Source organism: Haliotis rubra, unplaced genomic scaffold (assembly GCF_003918875.1).
Source record: "Haliotis rubra isolate DU_JTF1 unplaced genomic scaffold, ASM391887v1 Scf207, whole genome shotgun sequence".
Lineage (NCBI taxonomy): Eukaryota > Metazoa > Mollusca > Gastropoda > Lepetellida > Haliotidae > Haliotis > Haliotis rubra.
In genome coordinates this window covers 520,702-534,913 of record NW_025766081.1, presented here as the reverse complement: position 1 = coordinate 534,913, position 14,212 = coordinate 520,702, and the positions used below count along the sequence as shown (strand labels likewise).

General features: G+C 41.8%; 1 protein-coding gene across 1 annotated transcript; it reads left to right on the top strand.

The window, feature by feature from the left end:
• Window positions 1–472: 472 nt before the first annotated feature.
• LOC124276206 (uridylate-specific endoribonuclease-like) lies at window positions 473–9,119 on the top strand. Its single transcript, XM_046711866.1, has 6 exons — window positions 473–616; window positions 1,107–1,220; window positions 2,572–2,728; window positions 4,702–4,916; window positions 6,782–7,037; window positions 8,802–9,119. The coding sequence occupies exons 1-6, from the start codon at window positions 550–552 to the stop codon at window positions 8,893–8,895; spliced, it is 903 nt and encodes a 300-aa protein (XP_046567822.1). The 5' UTR covers window positions 473–549; the 3' UTR covers window positions 8,896–9,119.
• Window positions 9,120–14,212: the final 5,093 nt, after the last annotated feature.

The following is a 14,212-nucleotide window of genomic DNA, read 5'->3' as shown; positions in this document are numbered from 1 at the left end:
TGTAGTACTGTAAAGAACCCATTCAGTCGTCCGGGCTGTCCCTCACTCACTCATCCACCCGTGACGATACAGGTTTGAATTTGTCTTCAGCAGCCCATGCTTGTCGTAAGAGGAGACTGATAGGATCAAGTGTCCACACTTGCTGACTTGGTTGATACATGTCATCGTTTCCTACTTGCGTGGATCGATGCTTATGTGTTGATCACTGGATTGTTTGGACCAGACTCGATTATTTATATACCTGGAATATTGCTGAGCGCGGTGCTAAACAACGACCAACCAGACAAACAAATTATGTGTTGATCAATGGATTGTCTGGTCCAGACCCAATTATTTACAGACCAGCAGGACTTTTGCTGAGTTCTTCTTTAAAAAACAATCAAACCCTCATCCTCGTTTACTCCAGACACGTACCTATATTGCTTCAACAATGATCGCAATCCCACAACTTCTTCCAACCAGGTGAGTTACTCGTCCTGTCTCTTGGCATGTATCTTGCTCTCAAGATAAGATAGTTCTGTGTCGGTCTTCGTCGCCAAGTCGCCAACAATGAAGCTGTGTCTGCTGTTTGTCGTCTTTGTAGTCGGGGCTCAGGGCCAGTTTCTGTTTAAAGGCGGTAACTTACAATTCTATATTTGTTTTGATAACACGTTCTTGATCGTTCGTATAATTACATGGATTATATATTCAAGAAAGTTCTGATATCATAGCGTTTGACATAAGTTTATTGTTAATCAAATGGTATTATAATTGTATGAAAGAAAATGAGTGAGTGCTTGGTCTAGTGGAAACAGCATCTTAACAGAAAGCGGTAAGTGAATGGTTCGATTCCCGGGCGCATCATATGTTATATTTTATGTTACCCTTCCTGGCACACGGCATTAAGGAATAAAACTGGTTATAATAGGACTGGTCGTCTCTGTACACGCACAGGCACGTACACGCACGCGGTCATTCGCAATTAGTCTAAGTGAGCGCCTAAACACCAGATACCTATTCTAATCACCACAGCGCAGAGTGCCAGAACTACTAAATCGAACTTGTACACCTCCATAAAGGTGTTCACTGCATACGAGTGTGTCTTGTTCTTACCTGGCGTCTTGCAGGATCCTGCGCGAACCGATGCTTCACCAGAAACGACTACGCCCAGACGTGCCAGTGTGATTCGGACTGCGAGACCATTGGGAACTGCTGCAGCGACTTCTGGACCAGATGCAGAGGTCAGTTACATCCCCATCCATCTCGATGATGAGGTGGTTGCTATGGCTGTTTTAGGTGTACAGGAAGTTGACTACAGGCATAGATGTGGTGCTTCTGGTAACGGAAGTACCAATGGTATCGGGGTAGCAATGGTCCCTGAAGTTACGGTCATTTCTTTGATCGTTCGTTCGTTCGTTCGTTCGTTCGTTCGTTCGTTTTCGTTTGTTTGTTTGTTTGTTTAACGCCGCAATATATACAAGCTGTATGAAGGCCTTTCCTTTAACAATCGAGATGGGACTAAACAATCCAGTGATTAACATCATGAATCTACTCATCTGGGATGCCACTGACAGCAATGACGACCCAATCACGACAAGCATGGGCTGCTGAAGACAAACTCAAGCCCGTTACTTCTTTAGGAGTGTTATTGGTAGTGTTAATGGTAGTGGCTCTGGTACAGGAAGGTATTGGTATTGGTAGTGATCATGGTTGGTGACTACTGTGGTATAATAATAATAATAATAATTAATCCATTTGTATTGCGCTAAATCCACACCGACAGCATGCTCATAGCGCAGACAAGATAGAATTTAGGAGTCACTTGTAAAACATAGAGAAAAGATATGTCTTTAGGTTTGCTTTGAAACATGTGACTGTTGGGTATAAGGAATACTGGTTGTCTCTATAGTACTGGCAGTTACAGATGTAGTTGTAATGAGAATGGTCGTCGTCGCTATGGTACTAGCAGTTACGAATGCAGTTGACGATAAAATGGTCGTAGTTTGTATGTCGCTAGCAGTTACAGATGTAGTTGTAATGAAAATGGTCGTCGTCGCTATGGTACTAGCAGTTACGAATGCAGTTGACGATAAAATGGTCGTAGTTTGTATGTCGCTAGCAGTTACAGATGTAGTTGTAATGAAAATGGTCGTCGTCGCTATGGTACTAGCAGTTACGAATGCAGTTGACGATAAAATGGTCGTAGTTTGTATGTCGCAAGCAGTTACAAATGTAGTTGTAATGAAAATGGTCGTCGTCGCTATGGTACTAGCAGTTACGAATGCAGTTGACGATAAAATGGTCGTCGTCGCTATGGTACTAGCAGTTACGAATGCAGTTGACGATAAAATGGTCGCAGTTTGTATGTCGTTAGCAGTTACAGATGCAGTTGTAATGAAAATGGTCGTCGCGGCTGTGTTGCTAGTAGTTACCGATGTTGTTGTCATGACAATCACCGCCGCTGCTACGGCACTGTCACATACAGTGGCAATAACTATAGTGACTAATCAAGTGGTATATATCGTTAATAACTAGAGTCTATATAAGCATAAAGTAAGGTGATGGAAAACACACTCCCCTTATCATCAACAGGGTCCGAGTACGGCCTTGTTGTTACACCGAAGGAACTGAACACTTTCGCACAAAGTATCTGGGACAACGACGTCAGCAGAATCGACCCCAGCCTCTATACACTGAGCTACCAAGGACAGAGAATTTCTCCCGATTTTACTGATGGCTCACCGGATAGGTCAGTAAACATACTCTCTCTTCACTGTTCCCAGCTGGAGAAGCGAACACAGGTTTTCGGTGACAAAGGTAACCACTTCAACCATATAGCCAACACAGAAAAAAGTTCCGCGAACACCAGAGATGAGCACGCATATGGCAATTTGAACGTCTTGAACGTGAAATTAAACCCTATTTCATTTCAAACCGTGCATTATCTTGACGAGTTATTGTATATATTTTAAAGGTTATGGTATCACGTAAACAGAAGAAATTCGAAAACAAACTAAAGTGAAAATTGAATTTGAATATGAATATGAATTACCTGTCGTGGGAGGCGTGGAATGAAAACGCATGCTAAGGTTTTTAAAGGTTACGCTGACCGACTTTACCTTACCCTTCAGAAAATTTCACTTCGGAGCATGAAATCAAACATGGTCTTCTACAACTCTTCTGTGAAACTTCTGATCGTTTACAGATCGTTGTCACTGGTTGCCTTGACGTCAACTTTAAATGACGTCACTAGACACGCTACCACTGAAGCTGGTTCGCTGCTGTCTCCACACTTTAGATGCTGGTTACTCTTCATAAACTGAAAACGTTGGCTACGATGGGTGTCCCAAAAGTAGTCGGAGTCACTTTGAAAATTATACAAATGCAGCTGTTTTTATGTTTATTTTTCTACATATTATCTGTCAACCTCAAGCAAATTGCTTTTGCCATGTTCCAGCCTCACGATCCGCATTTTGTTTGACTCTTTTTCTTGGTACCCCAAAAACCCGCAAAATCTGTAATAAATGCATCACAAACTTCAGGAAACAAAATATGCAAGAGACATTTTATGTGTTTGAGACAGGCAGAAGTCCTCTAGAATCAAACGTAGATATTAAAGTGCATAAAAATGCAATTTGCAACTGCAACCGCTTGTTAAAGTGACTTCCCCCATGATGTATACTGAAAGAGTTTGTTTTGAGACACTACCTAACCCCTTTCACATGACGTAATCATAAGGACATCATTTATTCTTATGTTTATACTTACTCATACATGATGCCAAGGGTTCAAACTAACTAGTGAATGGTCACACAAGTGTCAGCTCACAATATATTGTAAACAGTGCCAGCTTGAATATCTGGACACAATGTTTTTGAAAGATTAAATGGGGGTGTCCTTTAAAAACAGCCCCGTCTAAATGTAAATCAAGCAATATAAATCTTTGAATGTTGACTATGACGGGAAGTCATCCAATACTATACTGAACATATTTTATATAATATTATCTGAGGATATACCATTATCCAAGATGTACAAATGACAGATCGCTTTATACTTTTAAAGAAATACTATAACCCAATGTGTTGTGATGACTAATATCTAGTTAAACACATTACCCACATATGTAAACTTTGGGATATGACTTTGCTGATGATTCCTTCAAAATAATATGGAAGCTTTTCTAACATTGGACATCGAGAATATAGTTAGGCCGATTACTTTGGGGACGCCCCTCGTATAATGTCACCAATGTGTCATTTGAACAATTAAAAGTTCATAATTTCTTGGCGATTTATTATGGGGTTTCAGTCACTTACGAAACATTCTTTGTAGTACCCCTCTGATAATTGTAAATCGGCACGGTTCCCACGGCCGAAAGTTATGAATACACATTGCCGTTTAGAAAGAGGTACACAAAGTCCGAGGTCTAGACTACCAGTTGTCCGACTTCCATTTTTGTTGAAGCCGCGGTGGCTGACTGTGTTAAACGGCTGACTTTGTGTGCTGGCGATAGGTGCCTTACTCAAATGGTGTGAGTTCGAATCCCGGATGGGACTCAACCTGACAAAAGTACCAGAATCTGTACAATACTGCGAAAGTGTAATCCCCAAAAGTGGCATTGAGTGTTCAGTGTCTATATAACGCAAAACCTATGACCCGGCGATGTTGCTAACTATTCCTGTCTCTCTATGTCAGTGTGCTTTACACAATCATGTACAGATTCATCCAGCCGGTGGACACACAACTGGACGGCATCCTCAGCTCCTCCAACTCCACCTACGCAACCTTCATAAAACTCCTGGACAACTACGAAGTCAACGTGCAGCACGATGAGCACCGTCCGCTGCATGAGATTAGAGAGGAAGAAAACTTCTGGGACACCATCATCCAATCGCAGGTCATGCAGCTCACCTTCCAGTTCCTGGTAAATAATGGTACGAACACGTTGGGTATATTCCAACATTTTTATGTAGATGTCAGCTCTCCTGTACGCCATATGGTCTTCTAAGGGGCCTTCATCGATAGTTATGCAAGAACTGCTGTATACCAAGGTAACTTCGAGGATCTTAAGCGATACTTGCGTAATATATGTGACTTGAATCGCCTTCGTCGAGAATTGCACTATGACAACCTTTAACGTAAGCGACTTAAAGGATCTTCATCAATCTTTGCACAACGACAACCTTTTAGGTGAGTTACAAAGATGATCTTCAACATTAATTGCGCCACTACAGAACACGTAAGTGACCTGGATTATCTTCAACAATAGTTGCGCCACAACTGTCGTATGCGTATGTTAATTGGAGGATCTTCAACAATAGTTGCGCCACGACTATCGTACACGTAAGTGACCTGAAGGATCTTCAACAATAGTTGTGCCACGACTATCGTATGCGTAAGTTAATTGGAGGATATTCAACAATAGTTGCGCTACGACTATCGAATACGTAAGCTAATTGGAGGTTCTTCATCAGGCGTTTCGCCAAAACTATCGTACACGTAAGTGACCTGGAGGTTCTTCATCAAGCGTTGCGCCAAAACTATCGTACACGTAAGTTACCTGGAGGTTCTTCATCAATAGTTGTGCCAAGACTACCGTACACGTAAGTTACCTGGAGGTTCTTCATCAATAGTTGCGCTACGACTATCGAACACGTAAGTGATCTGGAGTATCTCCATCAATAGTTGCGCTACGACTATCGTACACGTAAGTGACCTGAAGGAACTTCATGAACAGTTGTGCCACGACTATCGTACACGTGAGTGACCTGGAGGAACTTCATCATTAGTTGTGCTACGACTAACGTACACGTAAGTGACCTGGAGGAACTTCATCAGTAGTTGTGCTACTACTGCCGTACACGTAAGTGACCTGGATGATCTTCATCAATAGTTGCGCTACGACTATCGTACACGTAAGTGACCTGGAGAAACTTCATCAATAGTTGCGCTACGACTACCGTACACGTAAGTGACCTGGAGGAACTTCATCAGTAGTTGTGCTACTACTGCCGTACACGTAAGTGACCTGGAGGATCTTCATCAATAGTTGCGCTACGACTATCGTACACGTATGTGACCTGGAGAAACTTCAGCAATAGTTGCGCTACGACTACCGTACACGTAAGTGACCTGGACGAACTTCATCAATAGTTGCGCTACGACTATCGTACACGTGAGTGACCTGGAGGAACTTCATCAATAGTTGCGCTACGACTATTGTACACGTATGTTAACTTGGGGAACTTCATCAACAGTTGTGCCACTGCTACCGTACACGTTAACTTGAGAATCTTAAGCAATAGTTGCGCCACAACTACCGTGCACGTTAGTGACCTGGAAGACCTTCAGCAATATCATTGTATACGGAATTCGTACCTGACGTGGGATATCTTCGCTGCGACACTTCGCTAAATGAGACAGTTTAGTTTTACGCAACTTTTGTCAATATTACAGCAATATCACGGCTGGGGACAGAAGAAATGGGCTTCACCTATTGTGCCCATGTGAGGAATCGAACCCGGGTCTTCGGAGTGACGAGCGAACGCCTTAACCACGAGTCTACCCCACCGCCGTTATATGCAATGAAGCCATGTATATGTCCGGGAGTAATAGCTGCACTATAACCTCGTGGAGGTATTACACTCGGTTTACCAACACAGCCTACATGTCATAATTACTGCTAGACTAAGTAATTCCAGTACTGTTTCAGCTACATCACTTCTTGAAATGATTTTACTTTTACCAAACCCTTTGAACCCTTTAAAAGCAGACACATTCACTAAGTTGTTTGTTTCAGGCTTCATAAAGAGCGACATGCACGCATTCCGCACCGTCATCAATGAACTGTGGTTCGAACTCTATCCAAAGCATCAAGCTGCTGCGAAATCGGACAGTGGATTCGAACACATCATGATAGGCGAGAAGACTGTGCATCATCAACACACCCAACAGAACAAACCGCCACCATCGGCGGCTTCGGCAACTGGCTACAGTTCTACCAGGAAGAGAAGGCTGGGAATCTGGATTACTACGGTTATGTCAAGTATACCCAGGTATGTATGTAGGTATAACGAACTGGTGCCTTAAAGAAAGGAAAGACCATTTAATATTAATGGTTCGGTTCGCACTGGTAATTTGGGATGGAGTCAGGCATTGGTGGGTGAGTTTGTCAAAAAAAACCCATAAAATCAGGGTGGATGTCCTACTAAAAACTGTTATTCGATTCCTGTTTTTATATCGAAACTGTTTTCGAGCTAGTAACGAGACAAAATCCCTATCTGTAACAAACCTTCACAGCACTATTCCCAACATCCCAAACATTATCGACCGCCTCCGTGGTGTAGTGGTTAGAGCGTCCGCCCGGAGAGCGGAAGGTCGCGGGTTCGATCCCCGACCGCGTCATACCAAAAGACGTTAAAATATGGTACTTGTTGGTCCCTGCCTGGCGCTCGGCATTAATGGGTACAACAAGGACTGGTAGGCTCGGAGTCAGTATAATGTGTCTGTGTGGGGTATTCATGCTTCACTGCGGCATGGTATCTCAGTGAGCTAGCACTATAAAACCAGCTTAAGTCTGGGCTAGTACAAGCAGCCGCACTTACACATACACACGCATGCACGTCGTCATATGAGCGAAATATTCTCAAGCACGACGTTAAACCCAATTTCACCTCACCTCACCTTACATTATCAAATGGTGGTTTAGGTATCAAATAACCGGTACCTTAAATGAAACATGTCGTCATAGTCCAAGAATATGCATTTATTGAAGTAGATTGTCGCCATTGTTTGGCAAGTGCCATTACGTATGATTTCATATAATACTGATGCAATCTAGCAACATTGTGTTGGCTTAGTGTAGAAAATATTACTACTTTCCTTCGTCATATCTTCGGAGCTGCTGCCTCTACATTTAATGTTGGTTCGTCTTGGCTCCATTTTGGGTCGCATGTCTTTTTGTGTTCAACATCATCATTAATAAATGACGGCAATGATACTAGTACATGATGGAAACTGACTGACTGACTGATTGAGTTTTGGTTTTACGCCGCTTTTAGCAATATTCCAGCAACATCGCGGCGGGGGACACCAGAAATGGGCTTCACACATTGTGCCCATGTGGGGATTCGAACCCGGGTCCTCGGCGTGACGAGCCAACGCTTTAACCATTAGGCTACCCCACCGCCCCACATGATGGAAACATAAACATATTAGGCTTGGAAAACGATACCACATGCATAAGTGTACATTCTGACTGACGCGACCTTCCCTACCAGCACGGTCAAGGGTAGCGGCAGGACAATGTGAAGGTTACCGTAGGAACAATTATATCTGATACTGAACAGACTAACTTCTAGTTTCAGAGAAAAACTGTTCTTAAGTTATCTAAATAAAAAATAATACAAAAGAGACCAGAGACTAGATACGTACTTCATTACCCGAAACCGAAACTGCAGTAATCTAGACTTGCCAAGTATATTAGGCCATCACGGGCTGTATTGGATATACCCGTCGCATGGTTCGTAGGACAGAATAGTCAGACAGACAGACAGACACTTTATTCGGTAATATACGGCCTTATGGCCCATTTTACAGTTGATATATAATGTGGGGTTTTTTTAATGTCACGTGAGCACAAATTGAAATAGTTATCTAGCAATCAATATATGTTTTAACAATGTTGCAACTGCATGTAAAACAAGAGGATTGTGAGAGTTTAATAAATTTACCATTAACATATTGTTTTTATGGACAATAGTCCCAGACATGATGAATGAATCCAAGGGGGTTATACACGCGTTTAAAATCTGTTCCAGAACCCTCATGTCGTGGACGTTGTCTTCAACTGGAAGGGTGCTCTTGCTAAAGGGAAAGCGTTCTTTGTCGGAACAAGCCCTGAGTTTGATCTAGCCTTGTACACCGTGTGCGGTCTGGCCTTTCCAAACAAGGCTTGCTCTTTTGTCATCAACGGCCAAAACTACAGAGTAACGGCTACCTTGGCGCGACACCAGGAGGTAGAGCAGCTCACGTCAGTGGGTCTGGCTTTCAAAGACCCTTCAGCAGTTACCTCCCCGGCACCGTACTAACTGTAAGAAGTGTATTGAATAAACACTGCGTGTAGTGCTATTTTTTCATTCTTCAGCTCCGCCTTTTATATTATGAACACGTATGAACCGGGATCATCATTACCATAACAGGTATTTAAAACCTCGTTAATCGTACAATATACATTATTGTTAAACCTTGGGAATCTGGACATTTTCTATACGAAAATATTGACGTCGTCCAGATTAGTAGCCAGAAAGCATCACTGATTAACGAAAAAAGAGTTCATAAACCGTATCCTTTAGTTTTGTAGAAAGATTCGAAGATAATGAAGATGAAGACGGTCCGGAAGATGGGTTTCCAGGTTTGCGGGGTTCCGACTGATGAGTTCACTGTATTTTGATTGGTTTGAAGAGAGTTTTCAGAGACCTGGATCTATTCATGATAACGTACACTATTCCGTGTCAATGGACTAATTTGAGAAACGATGACAATCAATTAATATAAATATGAGTTTTATTAAGGACACCAATGAGACCGCTTCATGTGTACATATTTAGATCTGAGTAACTATAAAGATTTAGAGAGATAAAAACTCTCCACAGGGTTGTATGACAAGAGGGGTGGCTTCAGCTTCCATAGTCAACTTTCCCTTTATGCAATATTCCAACACATTCAACCTTTGGAGTTTACATTTCACAACTTTTGGGGTACAATTGAGCACGCTCTATTTATCACGTTTTCAAAGAGCGCAATACGACTTTTGTTCTGTATAACAGATATAGAGAACATTTCGAATCAGTTACAAAAATTCTGTCCTGTTCGCTTCAATATTTTGACTTGTATCATACGCTCCCGTGTTTGTTTTCAGGTGAACAACTGACTATCGTTTGTATTTGTTTATGACGGGTGCTTGGTAATACATACACACACGATCATGATATAGTCGGAATTATACAATCGACTCTGAGATTTTTAAATGGATGTGGGAAGGGTTTTGATGCATTATCTGCAGTACGTTAGAATTACTTTAGGGCGATTGAAGACAATACTATGGGTGCACTTCAAGACTAACGCTTAGTCTCTGAATGTATATAAATGTTTTTAGAAACAAATAATTCCATTTAAATTTAAAAGGAGTCCCAGTGCGATGGAGATTCATCACCCGAGGGAATCTAGACTTGCTTCATTTAGTACTTTAGCATTGCGGTAAGGGCTGACAGGGAAGTACTGTGATACTGTTCAGGGACTGTGAGACAGACTTGTGCACTAGGTCTTCGTATACTCTTAATTCAAATACAGAGAGGAAAATTTATTTAGATACGTTACATTGAAACCAATGGACAGAGCTCAATAAACCAAATATACAAATGTGAAAATAACGCACGTATTGTGTCAGTTGTGTAAGGTTTTCGGGTCACAGACAGGTGTCTGGATATTAATCTAATCTTGTACAGCACAACTGGAAGTACATGTGATCATGACCTAGCTATCAAGCGTTCGTGACATAGGCATAGCATGACATAGGCATAGCATTATTTATATGGCGTATTTATCTGATATTGTTGTGTGTTTGTTTGATGTTTGTTTCACGTCGCACACAACGATATATATATCGGCGATCTTGATCCTTAACCGGACAATTCAATGGCTGACATCGTTGACATCTTACACACAATTGACAAACGCCATCAAACACTCAAAGGCCGGGCTAGACCACTCAACCCATTTATGGACCTCAAACGACAGGCACATGTTGTTGGGGACCAGGAGGTGTGTTTAATGAGTCAATTATTATGAGCCAGTTATTCATGATCTATCAACTTATACTTTTTGTCATAAGTCGTAAGTGACTACATTCTTTTCTAAACAGGCGCCATTTCACATAAAAGGGTAGCCAGACATAATAGGGACGTTCGAACGCCGAACGATTCAGATACAAAATCACAGTTTTTGTAACCCTTTGGAGACAAACTCAGCATCTACCATTAAATCAGCTTGTGCTCTCGGATTAGCAAGAAGCTTTAGTTATAGACAATTCGTATCATTATTTTAGGGAATACCTAAACTGGACGATGTTTCTGAGAAAAGGCCAATTTGTGTGCAATATTTTCAAAGCCATGTTTTTGTAAACATGGTTATTTCCGATGTCGTGGCCCAATAAGAAACAGTAACTTCAGGACTGGGTTTGAGAAATGTATGAGTTAGGATTGAATGTATGTAAAAATAATTGATATGAACCATTCCAAAAGGATGCAAGAGTACGAACATAAACAATCACATTTAACTTCAACCATACATTATGTTCACGTAAGTTTCTTTACAAGAGCAATGAGCGATACTCACACTATATAAGGGCATTCAGTAATCAAGGCATTCCAGTGATTGACATCATGAGCATCGATCTAAGCAACTGGGATACGATGACATACATCAACCAAGTCAGCCAGACCACTCGATCACGTTAGTGGCCTCTTAAGACAAGCGTGGGTTGCTGAAGAAACAGCTAACAAGGATTTTCACGAATTCCTTGGAAGAAAAGGCAGTCGTGCCAAGCCATTGTGTTGTTTAGTTGTTTAGTTGTCAATATGTGCCATCGATCAGCCAGGTATGATACTGCGACAATCTAATCCTCATCTGATGCCTTATAAGGAGATAGTTCTATAAGTAGAGCGGCAAAACTGACAAATAGTCACTTTAATGATAAAAGCATAAAACTTTGCACATTTATTGACCGATGCATAGTGAACATTTTCATGTAACATATGTTATATTTGGGATTACACTTTCTTAGTAAAGTACAAATTCTAGTACTTTTTGAGTTGAGCCCCATCCGGGGTTCGAACTCACACCCTCAGGCACCTAATCGCCAGCACACAAAGTCAGCCGCCTAATCCGCTCAGCTACCGCGACTTCCACAAAAATGTAAGTCGGACAACTGGTAGTCTAGACTGCAGACTTTGTGTACCCCTCTGATAAGTGTTAATGGGCACGGCTCCCACGGCCGAAAGCTATGATTACACAATGCCATTTAGAAAGTGCTGAAATGTAACATATGTTATATTTGGGATTACACTTTCTTAGTAAAGTACAAATTCTAGTACTTTTTGAGTTGAGCCCCATCCGGGATTCGAACTCACACCCTTTTCAGATGTGGAGGCACCCAAAATTATTTGTTGCGCATGCGCAGAAGGTTGTTTGGTGTTAACAAACAGCGATATTCCTGCTTCCTCCTGCTAAATGGAAGCGGTCTGTAGATAATCGACTCTGGACCAGACAATCAAGTGATCGACAACATGATCATCGATCTACGCAGTTGGGATATGATGGCATATGTCAACCAAGTCTGACAAAGTCTGACCACCCGATCCTGTTGTCTAACCTGAATCGTCATGGGTCTAAAAATTGACATCAGCCTCCCACAAACCCTCGAGTTACACAAACGCGCCGTCACACATAGACCCATGGCAAGCCTACAGTAGAATAGTACACTCAACATAAGGAAACGTGCTGTATTCGCTTTAAGAGGATGTGCATTGCTGTGGAGCAGCGTTCTTGTATCGGGCCGGCAGTTTCAAATATTTGTAGGCCCTTGTGGCCTTCAGTAAATTATCTGTCTTTTTTTCCAACAGGAATCTTTCCCTTATTTATTTTCTTTATTAACGTTTGGGAATCATCCATGATTCACCATGTTACGATAACTTACAGTTTCACTTCCTGGTATTTCAGCGCTTTGTGCATAGGAATGTCAACATCAGTTTTTAACAAATAAAAACGTCTCTCTGCGCCATAGGCTTCGCTAACTGATTTTGTAGAAACAGTGTGAAACTGTGTACAGTGTAGTTTATTTTGTTTTTATTGGTTTGACTTTAACAAAATGGGCCTGCAGATTTCATTCAGGGCCTATAGATTTTAAAGCCTGCAGGCGGCAGCAGGCCCTGATGGCCAACCGGCAAAGTAAAGTAGTGCATACACTACTGTGTTAGCGAGAATGACCACCCGATCCCCGTAGTCGCCTCTTACGACAAGCATGGATTCCAGAATACCAATTCAAACTCGCATCTTCACGGGCGTTTGCAGAAGGTAAATAATGCTTTGCCTTTGCTCGCTACTGTTTTAGCTTTGGAAAGGCCATCAATGCATTACAGGGAAAGTTTAACCAAAATAGTAATTGCCCACATATTCTGGTTAAATGACTCCAGTGCATTAAAGTGACGCCTGTTGCTCTTGCATATGTTGTTGCACCCCTTTCTGCAGCCACAAGAGACCATCTCCTGACAAGACATTGATGCTTGGTGAAGTGTTGTCCATTAGGGAACATATTTCCTGCTGTATCCAGAGTTAAGGCTGTGAAAGAAGTGACTTATCCCCTTTATGTCCTGGTAAAGTGTTTATACATGCAGTACAGGAGCTGCATGAGTTGGTGGGGTGACAGTTTTGAGCGTTAATGCAAGGACTACAGCATCTGCAGCTACTGTTCGTAACATAATCTTTTCATGGCCATGTACTATGATGTGAATATCGGTTTCTTGGTGACTGCAAGGACAAATGAAGTCATATTCATCAAATGTTTTGACAGCATCAGGTTTTAACTTTAGAACAGTGACAGTTGGCTCTTTTGATATTGCTGTAACATGTGGTTCTCTATGTGCCAACAGGTCACGTTTCGTACCAGTGCGAAAGCATCCGTTTTCTAATAGGGATGGTGTCACTTGCAGATCAAAATCATCTAAATCTAAATGACTGTCGCCTAGTGTACACTCTGATAAGAGTTCCACGTCACTCTTAATTGTTTCCAGCTCTTCTTTACCCCTTACACGGCCTTTATCAATCAAATTTAAAATAATAGGTACAAGACACATACTGTTACTCGGCTTTTTTCTGTCCACAAACTTTCCTTTGTAAAGGTCTCAAACTGCTCTTTTCCCATGATGCCATGTGGTGCATACATTTCAAAATTGCAGTATGTGCGCTACAATTTCCTGAAATGATTTAAGAGACGGAAGTACTTGACAAGGCAAGACACAGACGTTCTGAAAATACATGATGGCAAGCTATTGGCTTACATGATGCAGGGATGTCCTGTCGTAACATTGGTGCTTTACCACAGCTGTTAGTCCACATACGGATAATCTTGTGGCCCACGAGGAACCAGGTGGCCACCGGTGAAGTAAAGTGTCGT